At 43.4% G+C, this 20,078-nt stretch overlaps 1 protein-coding gene across 5 annotated transcripts in view; it reads left to right on the top strand.

Annotated features, from left to right (window-relative positions):
- LOC119160896 (uncharacterized) overlaps positions 1-20,078 on the top strand; it is a 493,888-nt gene that overhangs the window by 280,033 nt on the left and 193,777 nt on the right. For 4 of the 5 annotated variants that reach the window (XM_037413166.2, XM_075880528.1, XM_075880530.1 and 1 more), the window contains 3 exons: positions 4,260-4,432; positions 9,491-9,679; positions 14,040-14,279. In XM_037413166.2, coding sequence (XP_037269063.1) covers positions 4,260-4,432; positions 9,491-9,679; positions 14,040-14,279 — 602 coding nt within the window. The remainder of the gene's footprint in view (positions 1-4,259; positions 4,433-9,490; positions 9,680-14,039; positions 14,280-20,078) is intronic. The other variant, XM_037413167.2, reaches the window with a different exon arrangement.

The following is a 20,078-nucleotide window of genomic DNA, read 5'->3' on the forward strand; positions in this document are numbered from 1 at the left end:
ATTCGTACCGAATATTTACAAACATTGAATACCACTGTTTAAGAGGAAAAACAAAAAAGTAATTGTAAAAGAACCAACAAATAGGTCTTTGATTTTTTTGAAGGCAAGGTTACAAAACAGTTTGAGGATGCGTACGTGTAATATAAAAATTGTAATTCTTTACCCATCTCCCAATGAAAAGAGTCATTTCATATCGTCATACTTTCTAACGCAATAAAAATTTGAAGTGTTCTGATTGATGATCAACTATTCAGGTTAATTGATGCCACCAAACTGCAGGGAGTCCTTTCCCAAGTTCATGCGAGTGCACGCATACTATACAATCAATACCGGTTTATTGCGCATTTCTACTAGCCTTTGCTGACTTAAAGTTAGTGTAATTTATGTCAGAAGAAGGCAGAAACGCACAAGAAGTTCCATAAACTTACATAGGTGACCACAATAACATTATATCTACGTGAGAACCATTATAGTATAGGAGGTCTTCCTGTTATTTACAGCTGTGGGTATGCGCATCACATAAATATTACATTCACGAGCACTATTTTTAGGACAAGTATGGCAATCAGGATTTTCAGAGTAGTAGTAATGTGCATCTAGAATCAACAAAAACAAGAACGTAATCATTCCAGAGATGTCTGTCTGGTTGCATGGATAAACTAGGAAAACTATTTTTACTCCAACCAATGCAAAGTCCGTGAAAATACGTAAAAACCCGTCGTTTCAGAACTGCCTTGGTTTCTACCTCAGGAGGGACAGTATAGACGTTGTGACGGTTTCTTGAAGGCACTAGTGGGGCGTTTAATGGACCCCTATTTTGCTGCGGAGCATAGTCCGCGCGTATAGAGCAAGGGAAGGGTTAAAAAAGAACGCTTCATCTTTTGGGCCGTTCGCTCGATGTGCCACGTCTTGCGTAGTAACCTTCTCTTATTTCGCACATTTCGCACATTTCTTACTGTATTACTTCATGGGGCAACACATACACCACTCATCTTACTTCAGTTCAGACAATTCAAAACCAAGCGATAAGAATTCTCACATCAAGCCCATATCTCTCTAACGCTAAGTCACTACTTCACGAAAACAATATATTAACTGTATCTGAGCTAGTTAAATATAACCTTGGTATTTACATGTATAGAACTATAAATAACCAACTTCCACATTTCACTACCATTCTCTCAAATAACAATGTCACTAGGTTTGCCCTTAACAATAACTTTCTACTGCCAAAAGTTCGCACCAATTATGGCAAACAAACCATTCATTTTTCCGGAATTTCTTTTTGGAATAGTCTGCCTTTCGACATTAAAGTATGTCGATCCCTGAAGGAAATTAAATCGAAGTTAAAAAATCATATCATGTCAACTAACTAGCCTGTTTGATTCCTGTTCATTGTGAGTTGTGTTCTGTAATCATTTGTCATTGAAGTTAGCACGTTATTCTTACTTTTTGTTTCTGTGATATTACAAGGGTATATTCTTACTTTATTTGTTTCAATTGCATTTTACTGTAGCTCTGTCTCCCTGCTATGTACATCACAATCATTATCAATTCTACATTGTACAAGAGGTCCCCTTGCAGTCTCTGACTATGGGACCTCTTTCTGTATATCATGCACATGTATTCTTCTTCATTTAACACAATAAAATCTTCTGTTCTGTTCTGTGTTCTCCCAGTTAGTCTCGCTGTCTGAGATGGTTGTTTTTTTTAAGTATATCTGATGCTCAAACGTCTCGAAATGCTGAGCGACGGCGCTGCACTTTTCGTTCAGCTTACAGACGTCGTTGGCGTGTTGCCCTAAACGTTCCGGTAGGTTTTTCTCTCGGCAATGTACAAAGAAGAACACTCGGCGCGTGGCATTTTGTAAACGACAGCAGGGCTCCTGTTAATTTTTGGCTGGTCTTTCTGGTGGTGGAGGGGATTGTCAGCGTGCATGAAGGGGCGTGCCCGATGCACACCCATTCTTTTTTGAAGTTACGGGACAACATCTCTCTAATTCTTTGAACGTGTGGCGCTGGTACGCGGTTTGGAGTGCTGCCATTCATTGCTGATTGGGATCTTCGTAGTCTGTATTGCTCTTCGTTGCGAGTGATTAATCGTATGAAATTTCGCAGGGGCCCGTCTTTTTGAGGCGCGCAAATACACGCGCCTCTTTTTTTCTGCACTTTGTACGATGAAGCATATGTTCTTGGCTCTCTGGAGTCACATGATCACAAAGAAGGCCTTGTGGCTGGAAGAATGAGAAAATGAAGAGTGTCGTTTACAAAATCTGGTGCACCGAGTGCCCTGCTGCATATATGAGCGAAACAAAAAAAAACCTACCGGAATGACTCCCAAAGACGTCCCAAAGCTGAACGAAATGCGCAGCACCGTCACCGAGCGCCAGCGTTTGTGAGACGTTTGACCACCACATAAACTTCATTGCAACATAAATTATGTTGACACTATCACCTGTATATTGCCGCTGGCGTCGGCATCGTGGTTGCCGTCAGTCACCGTATATGTATACGTAGCTATATAAATGAAAATGCAAGAAAAAATAAATAAAAGAAGACTTCGGTGCTTGGTGCCGACCACGGGACCTCTAAATTTTGCGCGTGAGGCGTTAACCACTAAGCCACGAAGGAGCACCTCCTCAAATCAAATGTTCAAATCGGAAGCTATTCATATCTACCCCTTACCACTGGTGACTGGAATCTTGGGGGGGGGGGAGGTACTATCGTGTTTACATCACTACCAAGAAGTTGGCGCAATGAGCGTGCATCGCCACATCGTGAGGACGTGGCGGCGTGCGCTCTCATCTCCCGCGCGTACTTTGCCTCACGGAGAGGGAGCAGGCTGGACGTTAGCGCGTGCGCTTATCTCGTGGTGGGGACCATCGTACGTCTTGGTATCTTATCTTGGGTTTTAATTGGAACGATTCTGTTGTAGTTACCGGGCGCACCGGGCGCATCTCTGCAGTCGTAGCAGAGTCTCCGTTTGCAAAAAAGACGTGCTTTTCAGACGCAGCGTAGACCCAGCTGAGACGCTTATTCGCGTTCATCTCTACCTGTGTATACGTTTCGTGCATCATTTGTTCGTGAGAACCGCAGGGTGCGGTTTCATCTGCTTCCCATTCTGCGTGTGACCTTCGAATTTGTTTCTATTGCGTTCATCGCGTCGCTTTTGCAGCAAATCTGTGACTTTCCAAGAAACGACCATCCGGGAAAGGAAGCCTAACTGCAAGAGATGGCTACTACTCGAGTCATGGCACATACCGCGAACGGCCCAAAACATCTACCATTCTCTCGAAACTGTTCCCTCGTTGTATGTACACGGACTACGCTCCGCGGCAAATTGGGGGGTAAATAACCACCCCGCAAGTGCCTTCAAGACAACGTCGCAACCTCGCCACTGTTCCTGTGAAAGAGGAACAAATTCAATTCCAAATGTCGGGTTCCCATGTATTTATTAGTACTTTACTTTAGATCGAGTTAAATATATATTTTTCCAACAAAAACTAGAACCATTTTCAGCATGAAAGTTTGTCCCGGATTGCATCAGGTAATGTAAGCCATTAGTATTCTTCGTCAAAAAAAAAGCATGAAATAATGCTACTTTGGACGCAATAGTTTTTTTTTTGAAAAAAAATTGCTTGGCAGAATGAGGTTACTTTGTCAGAGCTTCTAAATAGCTGATTCCACATTTTTATATTTATATGAATCAGAGCACTCAGAAGAGATGATCTTTGGGCCTGTAAGGCGTGGGTGCTGATTGACTTGCCGAGGACTGCATTTCGTCTCTTAGAGTAAACTGTACGGGCTTCTGCTTTGAGGAGATTTCAGGAAAGCTCTTCTGAGAGGGTGTGAATGTGAAACATCTTCACTCTAATTACGTTGCTTTTCGTTGTAAAGCGTGGATGTGAAAGCAATTTTCTGCCTCATTTGTGTTATTGAAGTAATATGATGTTGTTAAAAGCTACCATGCATCAATATTTATGTGGGTATCAGCAGTTCTGCACTTCTGTTACCAATATTTTTGACTAAAAGATGTGTCTCCAGTGCAATGTATTCTAAAAAATCCTACTTCTGTGTATACAGTTTTATTTTTTTAGTATAATTGAACGACATAGCATAATCAACATGGCAGGCATCAGAAACAGGATAAGACACGATAAATGTCATTTCTTGATTAACATTTTGAAAGGCCTACGTCTTATTTGTGCATTTTATTTATAAAATATACTAAGTATGTTATCGTAAATTGTCGCCCTGCAGGTCTGAGTTGCTGGTACCAATAGTCCTGCCCATGGTTTCAGCGGAAGACGTTTGCTTCTATGTCAGCCCAGCCCAGTCCCAAAATCAATCTGCTGAAGGTGCTATCATGGAATCCTCGTGCTCCGACACACGGCAAGGGAAATGCGAGTTTACGCACCGCTCTTTTTTTCGTGGTATGTACTAATAAGCGATTACTTGTTTCGCTTTTGATCTTGTAGAATTTTTAAACAGGTGTGTAACACTTGAAAAGCAAATTTTGCTGAGAAGCCATGACCCACTGTACATGCGTTGCTCTTTGTGGTAAGGCTTTAGAGCCTTCCTTCCATTGAATAAGCTTCCTAAAATGAAATTTTTTTGTTAGATAGGTTTGAGGATGAGCACAAGGTGCAATGCGAAGTAATCGGGACATTCTTTAAAATCACGGTGCTCTAACAAGAAACCTAATTAGGTTCCTAAGCCTCAGCAAGGTGATGGTGAGCATTGTCGTGATAATCAGCTGTGCAACCTTAAACAAACCTCGCAATAAGTGTGCAAAGTGGAAATATTTGTGCTGATTTGTCTCTTCGATAATCCTATATACGTCAATACTTCTGGCCTGACATTACAGGCAGATATTGTTGGCTTTACAACAGAGGCTATGGGCAATGCGAAAATAAAATTTGGGTTTGCATTTGGATTTATGTTAGCGTGAAACTTGACGTTACTGGTGACGTGGGTTAGAAGCTCACGACTTGCGAACAGTATGATGTAGATCGAGCTATTCCACGAATAAATCAAATATTGGCGTTGTCACAGAAAATTTGCGGGACGCATACACTGACTCCCATGATCACACGCATTTTCACCTGAACGTATTTGTTATATTTCGCTCTGTTGTAATGGATGCTTACACACGTGGCTTTTAAAGAGTGCAGCTCTAAATGTTGAGGTAAAACCTGGGGTGTGCGCGATAAATTCTGCGCGCTGTTGCATATTAGTCGCGCCCATGGACGCCGAGAGACTCGTAAGCGAAGGAAGCGAGCAGTTACCAGCAATCAAACGCACATTGCAGGATCTTCGATTACTAGTTAACGTCGGCACACAAGCATCTATCCCCACTTCACAGAATCAACGAGTTTCGTCATACACTGAGAGACACTGCCATTGGTTATTACACGACTTGGACACACCGAAATAGCAGTGGCATGCGCAACACATTCAGTGGAACGCTGCAGGAACTCAAGCGAGAAGCGTTTGCTAAAATGGCACACACAAACTGTTTACGTCACCTGTCTTTTCCCGCAGTTCCGAGCAGTGGCACGTACTTGGAGAACTCATAGAAAACTATTGCGTGTACTTTAAATGCAAAGCAAAAACTTTTCCTACATTCGAGGGAGTTGACAAGGCGAGCTCGAGCAGAATTCGTGAATAGAGAAATCAGTGATGTCTTTTTAGTAATGCCATAAGATAACCTGACGTATGAATGCTTGCTCCCCAAGCAATGACAAGCCGTGCCTGTTCACCAAGCTTTCGTGGACTAACTTCTGTCGTCTGCTACGATGAGGGCCTGCAGCGGACCCGCTCCCTTGGATACGCGACTAATTCCAGGTTAAGCAGCCACATCATCGCACAAAATTCATATCAACGGTGAATTAACTCATACTGTCCCTCAAACTGAAATGGCAGTTGATTGTCAATGGGGCACTAGCCAGGCAAAGCCCTGCTTATACTTGAAAATCGTTTGCTTTCGGTCACGTTTTCAATGCCGTTTCAAATTACGGCAACATTTTCTTCTTGACTCCTTGCTTATAGGACTTAATGCGTTCCAATTCGGTTGCGTCGCAGTGACAATCTACAGGGCTGGACTTGCTCGTGATTTTAACAATAATCCCGCACATCTCTATTACTTTCTGGTTTGTTACAGTATTGCCTGTTCCGTATTGGTCAAAGTTGTATATAGCGACAGTACTTTTGACAAAGCGTGGCTATTGTGCGTTTAAGCTAACTGACCAGACAACTTCTCGGACCAAACAATATGCCTAAATAGGAGCTAATATGAAACTGAAATGGCTCGTTTACTTCATTCCCAATAGTGTGAAGATGAAGTGCTCCTGTGGACCTATCTGGTGGTAATAGTGGCCAATGGCGCATACGTAATCAATATAAGTTGGACATTGAATTCGAATAATAAAGTTCAACCTAACGACATAAGAAAAATGTTGGCCATACATCGCGCCACTCTTAACATTATCTACCTTTAATGTAGCTCTTTTTTTCCAACCATATTCACAATCCAAGCAACCATAAGCTTTTACACACATACTTTTGTGTTACTAATACCCATTAGGCCTCTTCGAATACAGCGTCTCCAAGCTTGTTGGCCGACTGCGAGTATCAATATTCGTCTTTCGTACAAGTGACAAAACACACAAAACTGATCGTGCCGAAATAAAGCAAAACGCGCCTGCGATCAGCACGTAGCCTTACAAGACTGAATGGCTCGTAATGATGCACACCACTCAAACACTGCGCGACTGCCACATTTCCTAAACGCTGCTATGACTCATCCGGAGAACTTTTGAGATTTGCTTGTTGGCACAATACTTGTGCGCACAATTTGACTTCGTAAATCCACCTATAAGTCTTTTTCAGGGAGTTCAGAAAATACAAAAACTGCATCACGCATTATTGCGGTTGTCGATGCGATAGACTAGCCTCTTGCGACACTTAGTACACTTCACGATGCTGTTTATAGGCACAATGTTTTTAACGGGAAACCTTTTTCTAAACTAAGCTTTTTTATTACGGCCTGAGTACGTTAGGTATGTGCTTAGCGTTGGTGTCATGATGTTATTCATTTTGATTTTTACTAACATTATTCCATTTCTCAGCAACTGTTTTTGTTCATCCCTCTTTCTCTTCATCGTTTTCTGGCACTCACTGAGCACTTGTTCATAGGTTAAATCGATTCTGATCAGCATTACTACGACACGCTTCAAAGTGACAGCTGAATTCACATATAGCAAGCCGCAGAACTCTTGCTGCTAGTTTTGCAGACGACGGCTTTGTAATCAACCTGTTCTTTGTGACTCACATTTGATGCAAGTGACAATGCTACACTGTGTAGTACTTTACCGGCAAGTAAAAGTCTTACAATGACATATAATCCTCAAATTGTGCTGCAGTGAAAGGGATCTTGTGCAGAAAACTGTGTCATGCTTCACGCCGAAACCACCTGTGCGCTGTTTGGAGATGAAAACTGGTGGCCTCCTTTTTACCTCTTGACATAAGTCCCTGCACTACGTTTGGAAGATGGTCCAAACATGCTGCTGATCAACGGTCAATGCATCTGAGAACGGAAAAAGAACAACACACAAAAAATGACAAACACAACGAGAAGTTAGCACTGTCTCTGTGTGTTAGTCCCTCGCTACTTCTGCAGTAATTTTCACAATCGCAAATAACCAACTAGCCCGAGTCAACGACATTGTAAAGCTTGTGTGAACGAATCAGCTAAATATTCTCGCTCTGCATGTTGGAGAGAAATTGTAGGTTTGTGTAAAAAACAGCCGAAAATTGCTCTCTTTCTCGTCCGCAAACTATGCTAATAACTGGGCTGTCTACAAAATACGTGGCACTGACACAATCACTTCCTGTGTTCAACCCTGCAAAAGTATCCTTAGTAATTTCTGTGCAGCATAATAACCTCAATCAATATATTGCAGGAACGTCCGTATCTTCAAAAACACCGAAAAAGTATCTCTTCATTCACTTGAGACCGCGATCGATAGTCATCTGGTAAATATTAGTTTTATTCCTAACGCACACGTGAGGTGGCGATTTGCATGTTACGTGCAAGATTTACAAGCAGAACGAGCCTTAATCGGTTGCTGCTGTTATAGGGAGTCTTCGAAGAGAGTAGTTTATGATGCATATCATCTACAACTGCCTTACTGCGCTTACCACTATATAAAAGCTCTCTTCTATGTTCCTCTTCAATGGGGCAGAATACCTTAGCATACGAATTTATAGTTAGCTAAAAATATATTCCGGATTTCCTCACTACTCCCGTTTTTTACTACTTTACTATGCAGGACAAAGTCTAAGGTACCAACGTAGCTGCGCCAGACTAAGGCATGACAGTTGCGTGATGATTCCAGTGCTGCGCCATGCACGTATGAGAGCCCGTTTCAAAGAAATGCTGGTGTCGTTGTCGTGGCGGCGTCTTGAGTTCTGAGCGGAAAAAAAAATTGGGGTAGACGCAAATAAGGATAGAATTATCAGTAATTTTCGCTGTGGCTTGCGTTACCACGCAGCTTAAAGAGAAGCGATGGAGACTAGTGCTTGTAAAGCTAGTAATATGTCTGCGTGTTTGGTGCTTGTGTGCGTGCGTACGAACATGCGCTTGTCTGTGTGTGTGCTCATGTGTGTTTACGCGTGCATGTGTTTGTATGTGTGCGTGCGTTTGAGAGCTTGTGTGCGTTCATGTGGATATCGACTTCATGCATTTCAACTCCTAAGCCAAGGATACACATTCCCATATTTTTATCGCAGTAGTGCAATGTAGTCTTGAAAACGCACAGCATGCATGGCGAAGTTGTGGCACTTGCTGTCGTAGTACACATCTCAACTGGAATAAGTGGGCAACCCGTTAAAAACAGCACAAAACGTATTCAAGGCCATGGCATGTGTTGACGTAACTTCCTGTTCCCTTTGCTCTAACGCCCTCGTACCGCTCCCTCACCTATGTAGGCTTTGGCCGGCTATTCAGGGTTGAGAAAACACCTAGCGCCCGCGATACATAACGGAGAATATAGACGTGCTTTTGGCCGGCTATTCAGGGTTGAGAAAACACCCAGCGCCTGCGATACACAACGTGGAACTATAGACGTATATAGATCTTTCAAAAACTTTACGCTACGAAAACCATGAGGCCACTGCGTGTAGTGGTAAGGTGTGTGTGCTTGGAAATAACTCGGAAAGGAAGCTACTATTAGTTGGAAAGATGCAATGTCTATTTAAAGTTATGATGGTTGGTTTAGGAGTGTTTATTGCTGCTTGAATTTCTTTCTTTACTATATTTAGGAATCTTGGTACAAAGTTGAGATGGTAAACACTTGACGACCACTTGTCGTTACTGCTGAAGGTTACTGAGTTTAAATGCGTCAATTCAGCATATGTGAATATTCAATGTCTAATATTTTGTGCTGCGATTTGTTCCTCTCAGTGTCTGCATTTTTTTCTCTTTCGAGACCTGTATCCTTGTCCAAAAGGAGGGTGGTTGGACTTCTCGAGCAGGAATACCTGTTTGTGGCTCAGCTTATCTCCATTGAATTACACGCAAGCCGCTGAGGAGTGTCGTGCTAATAAAGGACACTTGGCTGTGATCGATAACTCTTCATTGTCCTACACTCTCACACTACTGCTCACTCCAAGCAATGGTAAGTAGACCGCACATGTACCTGCTATTTCGTGTCCGTAGTGCAAAAAAAACTTTTAGATGAGGAAGTATTACAAATAACAGTTGAGAAGACGTGTCAGGTCTCCAACGATACACAAAAAGAAGAGTTCTTTATTAGGACTTTGTAATTGTTTGAGAGCTCGAATACAAATAGGTTATTTTAGAGTTTAGTGCGTCTTTCGACATATACTCGACGTATGTTCTCGTTAAAACACTTCTTTGAATTTTTTGAACATTTTACACTAAAGGCAAGGTGGAAAAAGTGGTCGATAGTTATTTAAATGAGTATAAATTTTCACCGTTGTGCATTCCCAGTTTTATGGTAAAACATCATTTGTACGCCCTCCTTTTAAACCTACCAGACATAATTAATAATTGCCATTACTCTCCAACAAAACCTGTGTCATGGCTAATCTATTACCTAATATGCACTACTTGTGTTATTTAATGTCATTATTTTTGAAGAAGCAGTGTTCAAAAGGACACAAAACAGGCACACGTAAAAAGACGCATAAACGAGTGCTGCTGGGTTGGGTGGTGTAAATTCCAACAAAAATAATAAAAAGTGCGAATTCATTTTATTTCATTATTTACAAATACATCAATGCAGAAACTTTCATTTGGGTACAAGGCATGTGCTACATACGTGTTGCCTTGTTGCCAACATTGAAAACATAATTTAAACATAATTAAATGCTTAGGATGTTATTTTGCCCAAACCTGCGGCGCAAAACGATACAGTGTCAAAAAAATATTTCTTTCAGTTTTTTAGAGTACAGACACTTGAAGTTCACTTTATTGGTCCTCACGATGTCCTAAGGAGCCAAGTCTTTCGATTCTACACATTGAATCTAGAAAAAACACGGTGTTGTGTGAGTGATAACTCCCTGCAGATCCAACACCGCTATTCATTATGTGTGCTAATGTTGTCTTTTCTGAAAGCTCGCACTTTATTAAATTATTCGACATTCGGAGGCTAGATATTTTTTGACGTATTTTCATCGCCTCTTTTCAGCGTTAGGATGCAGAACAGCTCAGGTGTTTTACGGCTTTTAACTTCGTCCGCTGCGATTTGTGAAGCAACGAATTTAAGATATGCTAAATTCAATTTTACAGCACCTGTTTTTTCAATTAGAGTACTGGATAAAGTTCTTTAAAACTCAATCCAAAAACGTGTTTGTGAACGACTTGATTTGGAAATTTACCCTTCGTGCGACACCTACATTTAGGCTTCACGTGAGGCCTCACAGAATTCATCATTTTCACTGGTATAGCGCACCACGACAAGGACACACACAAAGGAGAGATTCACACACACACAGCGCTAACTTGCAACTAATGTTTTATTTGCGATCACACACGCTGTTTATACAACAGGAGACGGATAAAACATGGATAATGTCACGTCAAGAATACAGCACAGCCCATGCACGTGTCATCACTGATAGCGACAATCTACACTAGCTCGTGAAAGCGGAAATTCCAGATACTTCTTTTCTTTAGATGATAATGCTAAGGAAGCCACACTCACACATTTTTCTTTCATTTTGTCTATTTCAAAAGGTTCAATAATTTCACGTGTGGTTCTGTCACGGGCCTTAAAGAGTATACGGGTGTTTTGGAACATAGGGACGCAACCGCACCTCTGACAGTGAAGGGCCAAATGACCACATACAGCTCTTTCTACATTGTACTTGTGCTCCTTTAGTCTTTCATTCACACACCTTCCAGATTGGCCTATGTATTCGCAACCGCAAGTCAAAGGAGTGCTATAGACAACACCACAACAACAATTCACAAATTTCTCCCGGTGCTTAATCTTACAAACCTGTTTCCCGCTACTCTCTGCATTGACCTTTTTGCACATTCCTTGCAACTTTTCGGGAGCAGAAAACACTACATCCGCACCCGCCTTCCTTGCTATCCTTCGCAAGTTATGCGAAATGGCATGCATGTAAGGCACTACAGCAACCTTGCCTGCCTTAGTGGCGGTTGCCTGGTCTTTGCCGTTTGCCCTTCCTTTCCTGTTTATAGATTCGGCGACAGCGGTCAACAAGTGCGAGGGGTAGCCAGAGTTTAATAAACGTTTTGCTTGAGCCCACAAGCTCTCATCAAGCTTGTGGTGGCACGACTTGATCAGTGAATTCTGAAAACAGGATTTTATCACCGCACGCTTTACCAATTTCGAATGAGTGGACGTGAACGGTAGAACCGGTTTATTCCCTCGTGGTTCATAGCTCCAGCATACTCTTGCTGGTGAAAAATACAGCCCGAGGTCAAGAAATTTTATGAAATTGTCATGTGGTACTTCATGCGTCAGCACCAAGGGAGATAACACTGTCAATAACATGGTTAGAGTTTCAGTGACAACTGCGTCAAAATTGTTATGAGCATTATTGGAAACGATCAGATAGTCATCTACATATCTAAAAACAGCAATAACGTCACTGTGCTTCATACGTTCGTCAAGGACCTTGTTACGTTTTGCTAAAAACAGGTCGCTCAGGTACGGGGCTATGCAGGAACCAATACATATCCCGTTCTTTTGTTTTACAGTGTTTCCATTCCATGTCGCATAGGTCGAGTTAAGATAAAAGTAAAGGAGCTCTAAAAACTGATCACTCGACACACCGGCAGTATTTTGAAAATCAACCGCTCCTACTCTGTCTATACCTTCCGATACACACGCCATCAACTCTGCCTGAGGGAGGGTGTAATAAAGGTCCTTAACGTCGATCGAAAAAGCTAAAAGGTCTGCGTTTTCCTTGCCTGCAAGAAAGTCTAGTACTTGTTCCGACTGTTTCACCAAAAAGGGGTCGTCAAGAGATATCAACTTCAAATGCTTTTGTAGAAATAACGCGATACACTTTTGCCACGATTCATTCTCTGAGATGATCACTCTGAAAGGGCATTCAACTTTATGCGTCTTTGCCGTGAAAAAGATATCAAGATCCACTTTTTTTGTCTTCTCAATTGATCTAACCAGGCCTTCAAGATTAAAGCTTTTGCATAGCTTCTTCGCGGCAGTTCGCACTTTTTGTAACGAAATATTGTTATGAGTATCAAAAACAGAATTGACGGCCTCCGACGCCTTCGCTCGATACAGTGACTTACGCATAACCGCAAAGCCACCGTCTTTATCGGCTGGTAGTAGCGCGAGCGAATTGTCCTTCAAGTGCCTAATGGTCTCCTGGATAGCATATCTTACACCCGTAGGACGAACACGCATGAGAACGTCGACACCTTCAGATACACACCTGTCAACGTCACCTTCAGGTACTTGTTTTGAGACATTCCGAACCATCCCTAGAAGTTCGGGGCTAGATTTTCGCGGCTCGACGGCGAACTTTGGTCCACACTTGAGTACCTGTCGCACTTTGTCGGGCAGGTTCACATCACCGATGACGTGAAGAGGATTCGATGGTGCGGGGGGCTTCTTTTGTACTTGCGTTCTCAGCCCCGGCAGAACTTGCCGCCAGAGAAATTCGGTTGTCCGTTCAGCTAGTAGCGAGTAATCGCGCCAGTCGTTGAAGCTTGAGCTTGGTCCCAGAATGAGCCTGAGATGATTTCTGTACATTCGAGTTTGCCTCTGCCATTCACAGAATTGCGACTACTTCTAGAGGGGTGGTTTGACGACAACATGATCTTGCACTGCATTAAAACCATTTCTTAAGGTGTTTACACGCAGATATATATCTTGTGCACTCCTTCATTCCTAAGAGTTGGAAATTTTAAAAATTGTGAATTCGCGCGGAAGCAAACCGAGAAAGTGTTTCCGTTCCCTCAATATTTGTGATGCCAGAATAGTGACCCATTCGTAGATATCTCTCATACGTAGGCAACGTCAGAAAAAATGTAGACGGAAAAAATACTCAGATGGCAAGTACATACGGCACTTCAAGCACCCCACTAGTGATGGATTGAGCTGGTGACCTGTTACATGCAACTAGATATGAAGCACTGATTTCACTCGCCAGCAAGTTTGGCGTTCCTGTAATATTATGGTGTCGACTTTTTGTCAGTAATAGCATATCACTGAATAGAAGTGTACCGCGGGCGCATTGAAAAACGCCAGACAAGGGGCTTGTCTGCTTGTCCAAGAGGGCGAAACCTTTTGGCGTGCTTTGGCAAAAATAGCTGAAGAAAAGGCAACGTAGTAGATACTGAAGGTTATTGCTTATGTCTTTAGCGGTGGTGCATATCATGAGATGCAACTACCCGAAACCCGCATATATATGGCGCAGTGAAAGCAGCGCACTTTAGTTCATTCCCAATTGCCTCAATATGTAAAGAGAAGTTGACAAAAGTAGCAACGTTTGGCGTTTCTGACCTCTCTTCAGTTCCACGCAAGTACGACCGCTTTTGGATTGCACTTCAGAAGTCGTCGGGTGGTATCTACAAGTGGGAGACCGGTCAGCCGTTGCGTGATTTCGCCTGGCACCCCCGGACGAACTATAGCCACAGTGCAGGCACTCTCTTCATCGATCGATATTACCTTCAAGGGGGTATCTCCATGCGATATTCTCTCGAGGATCCAAGTCAGAAGCTTCCCTTTATATGCCAAGCTCCCCTGCGAACAGGTATGGTGGCTGTGCTTTTTTCACCGCGGCTCTATTTTTGCGCTAATTCCAGTGCTTCACTGTATTATTGAGCGTCAACGCACCTGTATGATGTCCGCTTTACGAAAATTGACCACTCCTAGCATTATGGCATTTTCAATGAAGGCGGAAATGTTGTAGGCCCGTGTGCTCCTATTTTGGTGCACATTAAAGAACTGCAGGTGGTCGAAATTTCCAAAGCCCTCCACTACGACGTCTCTCATAATGATATGGTGATTTTAAGACGTCAAACTTCACGTATCAATCAACTCCTAACAATATCTGCTTACTCTGGCAAAGCACCAGCTGATGCTTTCTTATCGTGACATATTTAATCATACAACTTTCCGCGCTTCTCGTGCCACCAACTGTGTAACTTTAACGCATCACCTGCATCAGCGAAATGCGAGCATAAATACGCTGCTTCGTATCAATTAAATTCATTGTTTACTAGAACATTCGATGCTTCGCGTTGGCTGCTCCTATTATTTTGATTTGCATGTGCACATTGTTCCGTGTTACAGTCCGAAAGACTTTTAGGAATCACTTACCCTAAACGTTGTCCAATAAAGCAGGATTTCAATAGAGGTTACTAACTTGCCGGATGTTTCCATATGGTCTTTAGTTGAAAAAGTTTGTGTGCAATATGGTGTGTAAGTAAAAAATCTAAAGTGTATAAACAGACAGAAACTAGAGTAATTAATAGAGTAGAATAATATTATTCTGAGAGAATGTTGCTCTGACTGCTATATGGACCCTTGCACTAATCTCAAAGACAGGCCCTTGATGACATGTGGTTTCGTCCACCGATGTGCCCTAATATCATTGGTGATAAAAAAGAGTCTTAGAAAATATCCAGCAAATTTGCTACAAATCCCTTGCTATATTTAGCAAAATATATTCAAGTAAATCGTCTTTTGAGCTACGTAAAGTTTATGAGAGATTTTGTTGAACAGCACGCACAATCATTTTAACTGAAGAACTAGAGAAAAACTTTCCTTAACCTTAAAAAAAATTTTGAAAACGTGCTGTCAGTTTTGACGTTAAAAGCTGATAAACGAGGTGACCGGAAGTTTATTCGGGGACAACTTTTGTAATTTTGAAACCATCTATCTGCAAAGAAGGGAAATGTTTTTCGAGCGCGCCTGTTTCTTGGTAAAGACAATCAAATGAATCTACGAAACTTCAAGTCAAGGAATCTTTAGAAGGCAATAATTGTTGTCTTTCCCTGAAGTGTGGTAATGCAAAGGCGCAAAATACTGAATGAATATCCACCCTTTCGTTCAGTGCCGTCGACAATTGCTCTAAGTTAAGAATACGAGTACTAAGGCAGGTTTGTAGGTTAGGCACCCTATTTCAAATAGATGATTAAACTTGTGCGCGTGTCCTAAACTCACCAGCGGTGGTGCGCTCACAGAAAAGGGTTAATCGGATTGACGGCGGCACGGCTTGGTTGGGAAGGGGGGGGGGGGGGGTTGGGGTAGATTATATTTAGGATTCAGGAGTCGGTGGGGAGAGAAATTTTTTTTTCTTGTATTTTGAAAAAAGAACTCTTCCCCACTAGGGTGACGGAGTGAATATGTTACCGACATTTATTGCTATAATGAACTAAAGCTAGCATCTAACTATTTTTAACCTAATCTCATGAAATTTCAAAACGCTTGTGCATGGAAATTAGCCACTACTGGGAAAGAGGCACAAAACACAACACAAAGTCGTGAGCTGATAGCACGTAAAAGAGCACACGAGGTGTTTGATGATGCCGGCCGAGATAGCGCGCACGCTAGTTCTTGCGACCACACTCATATGGTCAATGCTAACAGTTGCAGCTCGATCCGCGCAGCTCCTCTACCACAGCAATTTTCTTACTCCTCCCTGGAGTGAAATACGGAGAGGGGGCTTCCTCTCAGGTTGACGAGCAATCTACGACAGTCATCTGTTATGAATTGGGGATTGATGATATCCCACCGCTGCCACCACTGTTATGAATTTGCAGTGTCCCGATAGTAGCGGTTTCCAAGAGCAGCGAGCAGCCAAACGAACGTCGATGAAGCCTTCACCCAAGGCAGAGTATGGAGGCTAATATCTTGTATAACAAAATAGGTAGCAACGTTTAGAGCTGATGCTTACCGTTTGTACAGAGCCGGCCAGCACGACGACACTGGCTGGGGCAAAATCCTCAAGTATCAAGCCGGCACGGCCTTAAATAACGTTTTGGTCTTTTCTCTGAGACCAGTTACCGGCGCTTGGTGGAGAAGGCGAAGCCTTCCTTGTAACTGCACGTGACTCGGCTGAGGAGGTCCAGCTTTCCCTGGAACTGTACGTGGCTCGCCGCCGTCTGCGATGCCTTCGTCGGAACTGCAAGTAGCTCGGCGTAAGAGGCAAAGCCTTTGCCGAAACTGCACGTGGCTCGGTAGCGTCTGTATTAAAGGTGGCGCTGGGAGAGTGGAGCGTTCGCCGGAACTGCGCTCATCTCGTGGGAAGAAGCACTCCCGAACGATGACCATGTCTCTGGCCTAACAGCAACCCCGCCGCCAGAAAACTCAGCCGGAGTTTTGAACCGTCTAGCGTGGCTTTGAAGGAGAATTACTGGTTGACTGTTGAGAACTGTAGCTGTTCCGCTCTCTACGCCCGTGGTGACTTTCAGAGCCCTGACGAGGATCACTAGAACGACGGAGTCAAGCACTAAGCCAAACCACTCTGGCCAAACCGAGCGCCTTCCAAGTGCTGATCAAATCGCCAGACAAACAGAAACGTAAATATTTCCTCGAGATTGATTGAGCTAATAAATAGCATCATGAGCAACGTATCTAAGGAGGAATACAGAATGCGGACACACCTTTAGCTAAGTGTCAGTGCATGACAATGCTAAACCCTAACACATTTTTTGAGCGATTCTCAATTGTGAAATGGGCAGATTGTGGATGATGGAATAGTCTAAGAATAACTAAACTTGGCCCCGAAACTAGTATTTAGAATACAAAGCACCTCTCATTCACGCACATTGGCGTCGCTTGCAAGCATCAGACCGCTAAACATAACAAAGTTAGTCCAGCAACAAGCTCTCATTCAGTGCGCGCCGCCAATGATCATCACGTCAAAAGAAAGCACGCTTGAAAAAAACAATAAATTAAGACTGAAAGTCATACTTGCGTGCATGATACAAAAGAAAGCTACAATACTTGAAGGTATTTTAAACAGGGGCTTTTACGCAGCCTTTCGAAAATTTTACTGTTAACTTTCGAAATGTTAGTAAAATAATGGAACAAAAATCTCTATGTATGCTTCTTTGACAACAAAGAAAGTAAAACCTACAAAAATAATAACGCATTCCTTGCTAAACGGCTGACCACAAAACTAGAAAAAGATTTCTTAAAGCTGAATACAAAATTCAATCTTTGTAAAGGAAAGTTGCCACTCTTTCAGACGAATTCTGGGGAGTCGAGCACTGCATAGCTTTTCAGGGTTCTGGTTTTGACAAAGGGATGACGAACCAACCTGTTCACTGAGATCAGTAGCAGCGACTTTTGACACTCAGCCGCTGAACTCGAACAAAGGGGCATTTACACTCTATCGCTTACCCCGCTGGTTCGACCAGTGTTCCTTTCGCCACGGTGGGTAACAACCGCTTGTGTTACAGCTCAAGCGCTCGCAAGGTTTGCTCACTTGCTTGCATCAACGTGGCAGTGAAAAGGATGAGACCAGGCGGTGATCTCGGCTTTCAAATTTGCCTGAAATTTGGTCTATCTTGACTCGCTTCCCGCATAATCTTGATCTCAGTGATTGTCTGAGCTTCAAACATTTCCTAGAGAGCCCTTTAGCGATCTTGCGCCTAGCCCTGAACCTGGCGTCTCGAATGAAAACGTCATGGCACCTAACAGTGGCTTTAGCGCACTTGGCTCTTGTCTTTTCTGCGTTACGCCTTCGCCGACGCGTTCTTTTGACGGAATGGTTAAGAATGCTGGCTGCTTCGACACAATTAATTTCAAGTTCACTGCCTTTGACAGGCACTGCCAAAACTCTCGACTGGTTAGCTAGCTTTTCCTCGGCCCCTTTGCTAGCCGTCTCTGCTTGTGACAGAACTGAATTTCCAACGTCTTTAAAGCCGATCTACTCACCTGAAGGTGTCTCTTCAGTTCGTAAGTGTTCTCTCTCCCTTTCCAGGATAGCTCCTGTTCCTAGGTCTTCGTAAACGGCCTGCTGCTCTCCTTGACGCGATTGATCCCGATCACGTTCTTGGTGAAGCGGCCCAGTCTCTAGCGCTTTACGATGCGCCTCTGAATTCCGAGGTAACCGCTGGGCGTCCGCTTCTAACTCCTCGTGATGCTCCTCAGTGTCCGGCTCTGTCCGACGCACTTCGGTGTCCTGCACCTTGTGACGGGCCTCAATATCAGATGCCTAGCGACTTTTTTCAGCGTTCCGCTTTCTCTGACGCACTCCACCGGCTTGCGCATAATGACGGGCCTCAGCCTCTTGAACTCCCTGTCTTTTCTTTTCATCTAACGCTTTTCGGTGAGCCTCATTCTGAAGCGCCACGTGACAGGCCTCTATCGCATTACGGCGCGTGTCCTCCTCCAGCTCTCTACGACACGCCTCATCCTCTCGCTTTTTTCGGTGGGCATCTACTTCTAGCACCTTACGACACGCTTCTGTGCTGTGTCTATTGCTCCCACTTTCCCAGTCTCCAGACTTGAAAAAAAAGTATCTTATCAAAGCATATCTAGCACGACTAAGTTATCCTGCTTTATCAGCCGATAAGCAATGTGAAATATGTGCGATGTCACGTGGCAACAACGTGACTAGTCTCTCCACCCAAAAGTCACGCCTAGCACCAACATTACTGCAAACAACTTCAAAATCATCAAAAAAATGCGCGATGTTTTCGCTTGTCTGAAAGTTGTGGAACTGGCGTTTCGCTTGCTGCCACTTAAGCGTTTGAATTTTACAATCAAGCTCTCTCATTTCGAGTGCATGCTCTCTCCTTTTGTGACTCTGCTCAGCCTCCCACTGTTCACGTCTTTAAGCTTCGAGCTTTTCACAATGTGTTTCGGGTGCCCCGGGATCAAATCCCGGCTGTGGCGGCTGCATTTCCGATGGAGGCGGAAATGTTGTAGGCCCGTGTACTCAGATTTGGGTGCACGTTAAAGAACCCCAGGTGGTCTAAATTTCCGGAGCCCTCCACTACGGCTTCTCTCATAATCATATGGTGGTTTTGGGACGTTAAACCCCACAAACAACAACAACAACAACAACAACAACAACAACAACAACAACAACAACAACAATGTGTTTCGACGTTTCGCTCTTCGCGACTCTCCTCGACCTTATGCTCTTTGCGACTTTTAGCCTCTCGCTCTTCGCGACGTTGCTCGGCCTCTCGTACTTCGGCCATCTGCTCTTGATCACAAATGAGCTCCCAAAACTCTTAAGCTTCTTCGGCCATTCCATTCTCTGCCCGCATCACCTTCAGAACCGCTTCCCTTGTTTTAGCAAATCCTGCGGAAGTTCCCATTGCTCTACAAATTTCAAGTAGGTCCTGCACAAGGTACAGCTCCATCGTAATCTTGTCCATCGTGATGATCTACTACTGATATTCACCATACTCTAATACCAATCTCATAGTTTAAAGCACGTGTATATTAAAGTATAACCAACAGAACACAAACACACTCCTAACATCTTCCTGTGCTCGAGAGGTCCGGCGAAAAGAACAGTAAACGTTGGCTTTTCACTCACCCAAAGTAGCTGACGATGCTCCAAGTCGTATTTGCCGTCAAACAG

This window comes from Rhipicephalus microplus, chromosome X (assembly GCF_043290135.1).
Source record: "Rhipicephalus microplus isolate Deutch F79 chromosome X, USDA_Rmic, whole genome shotgun sequence".
NCBI classification, from domain to species: domain Eukaryota; kingdom Metazoa; phylum Arthropoda; class Arachnida; order Ixodida; family Ixodidae; genus Rhipicephalus; species Rhipicephalus microplus.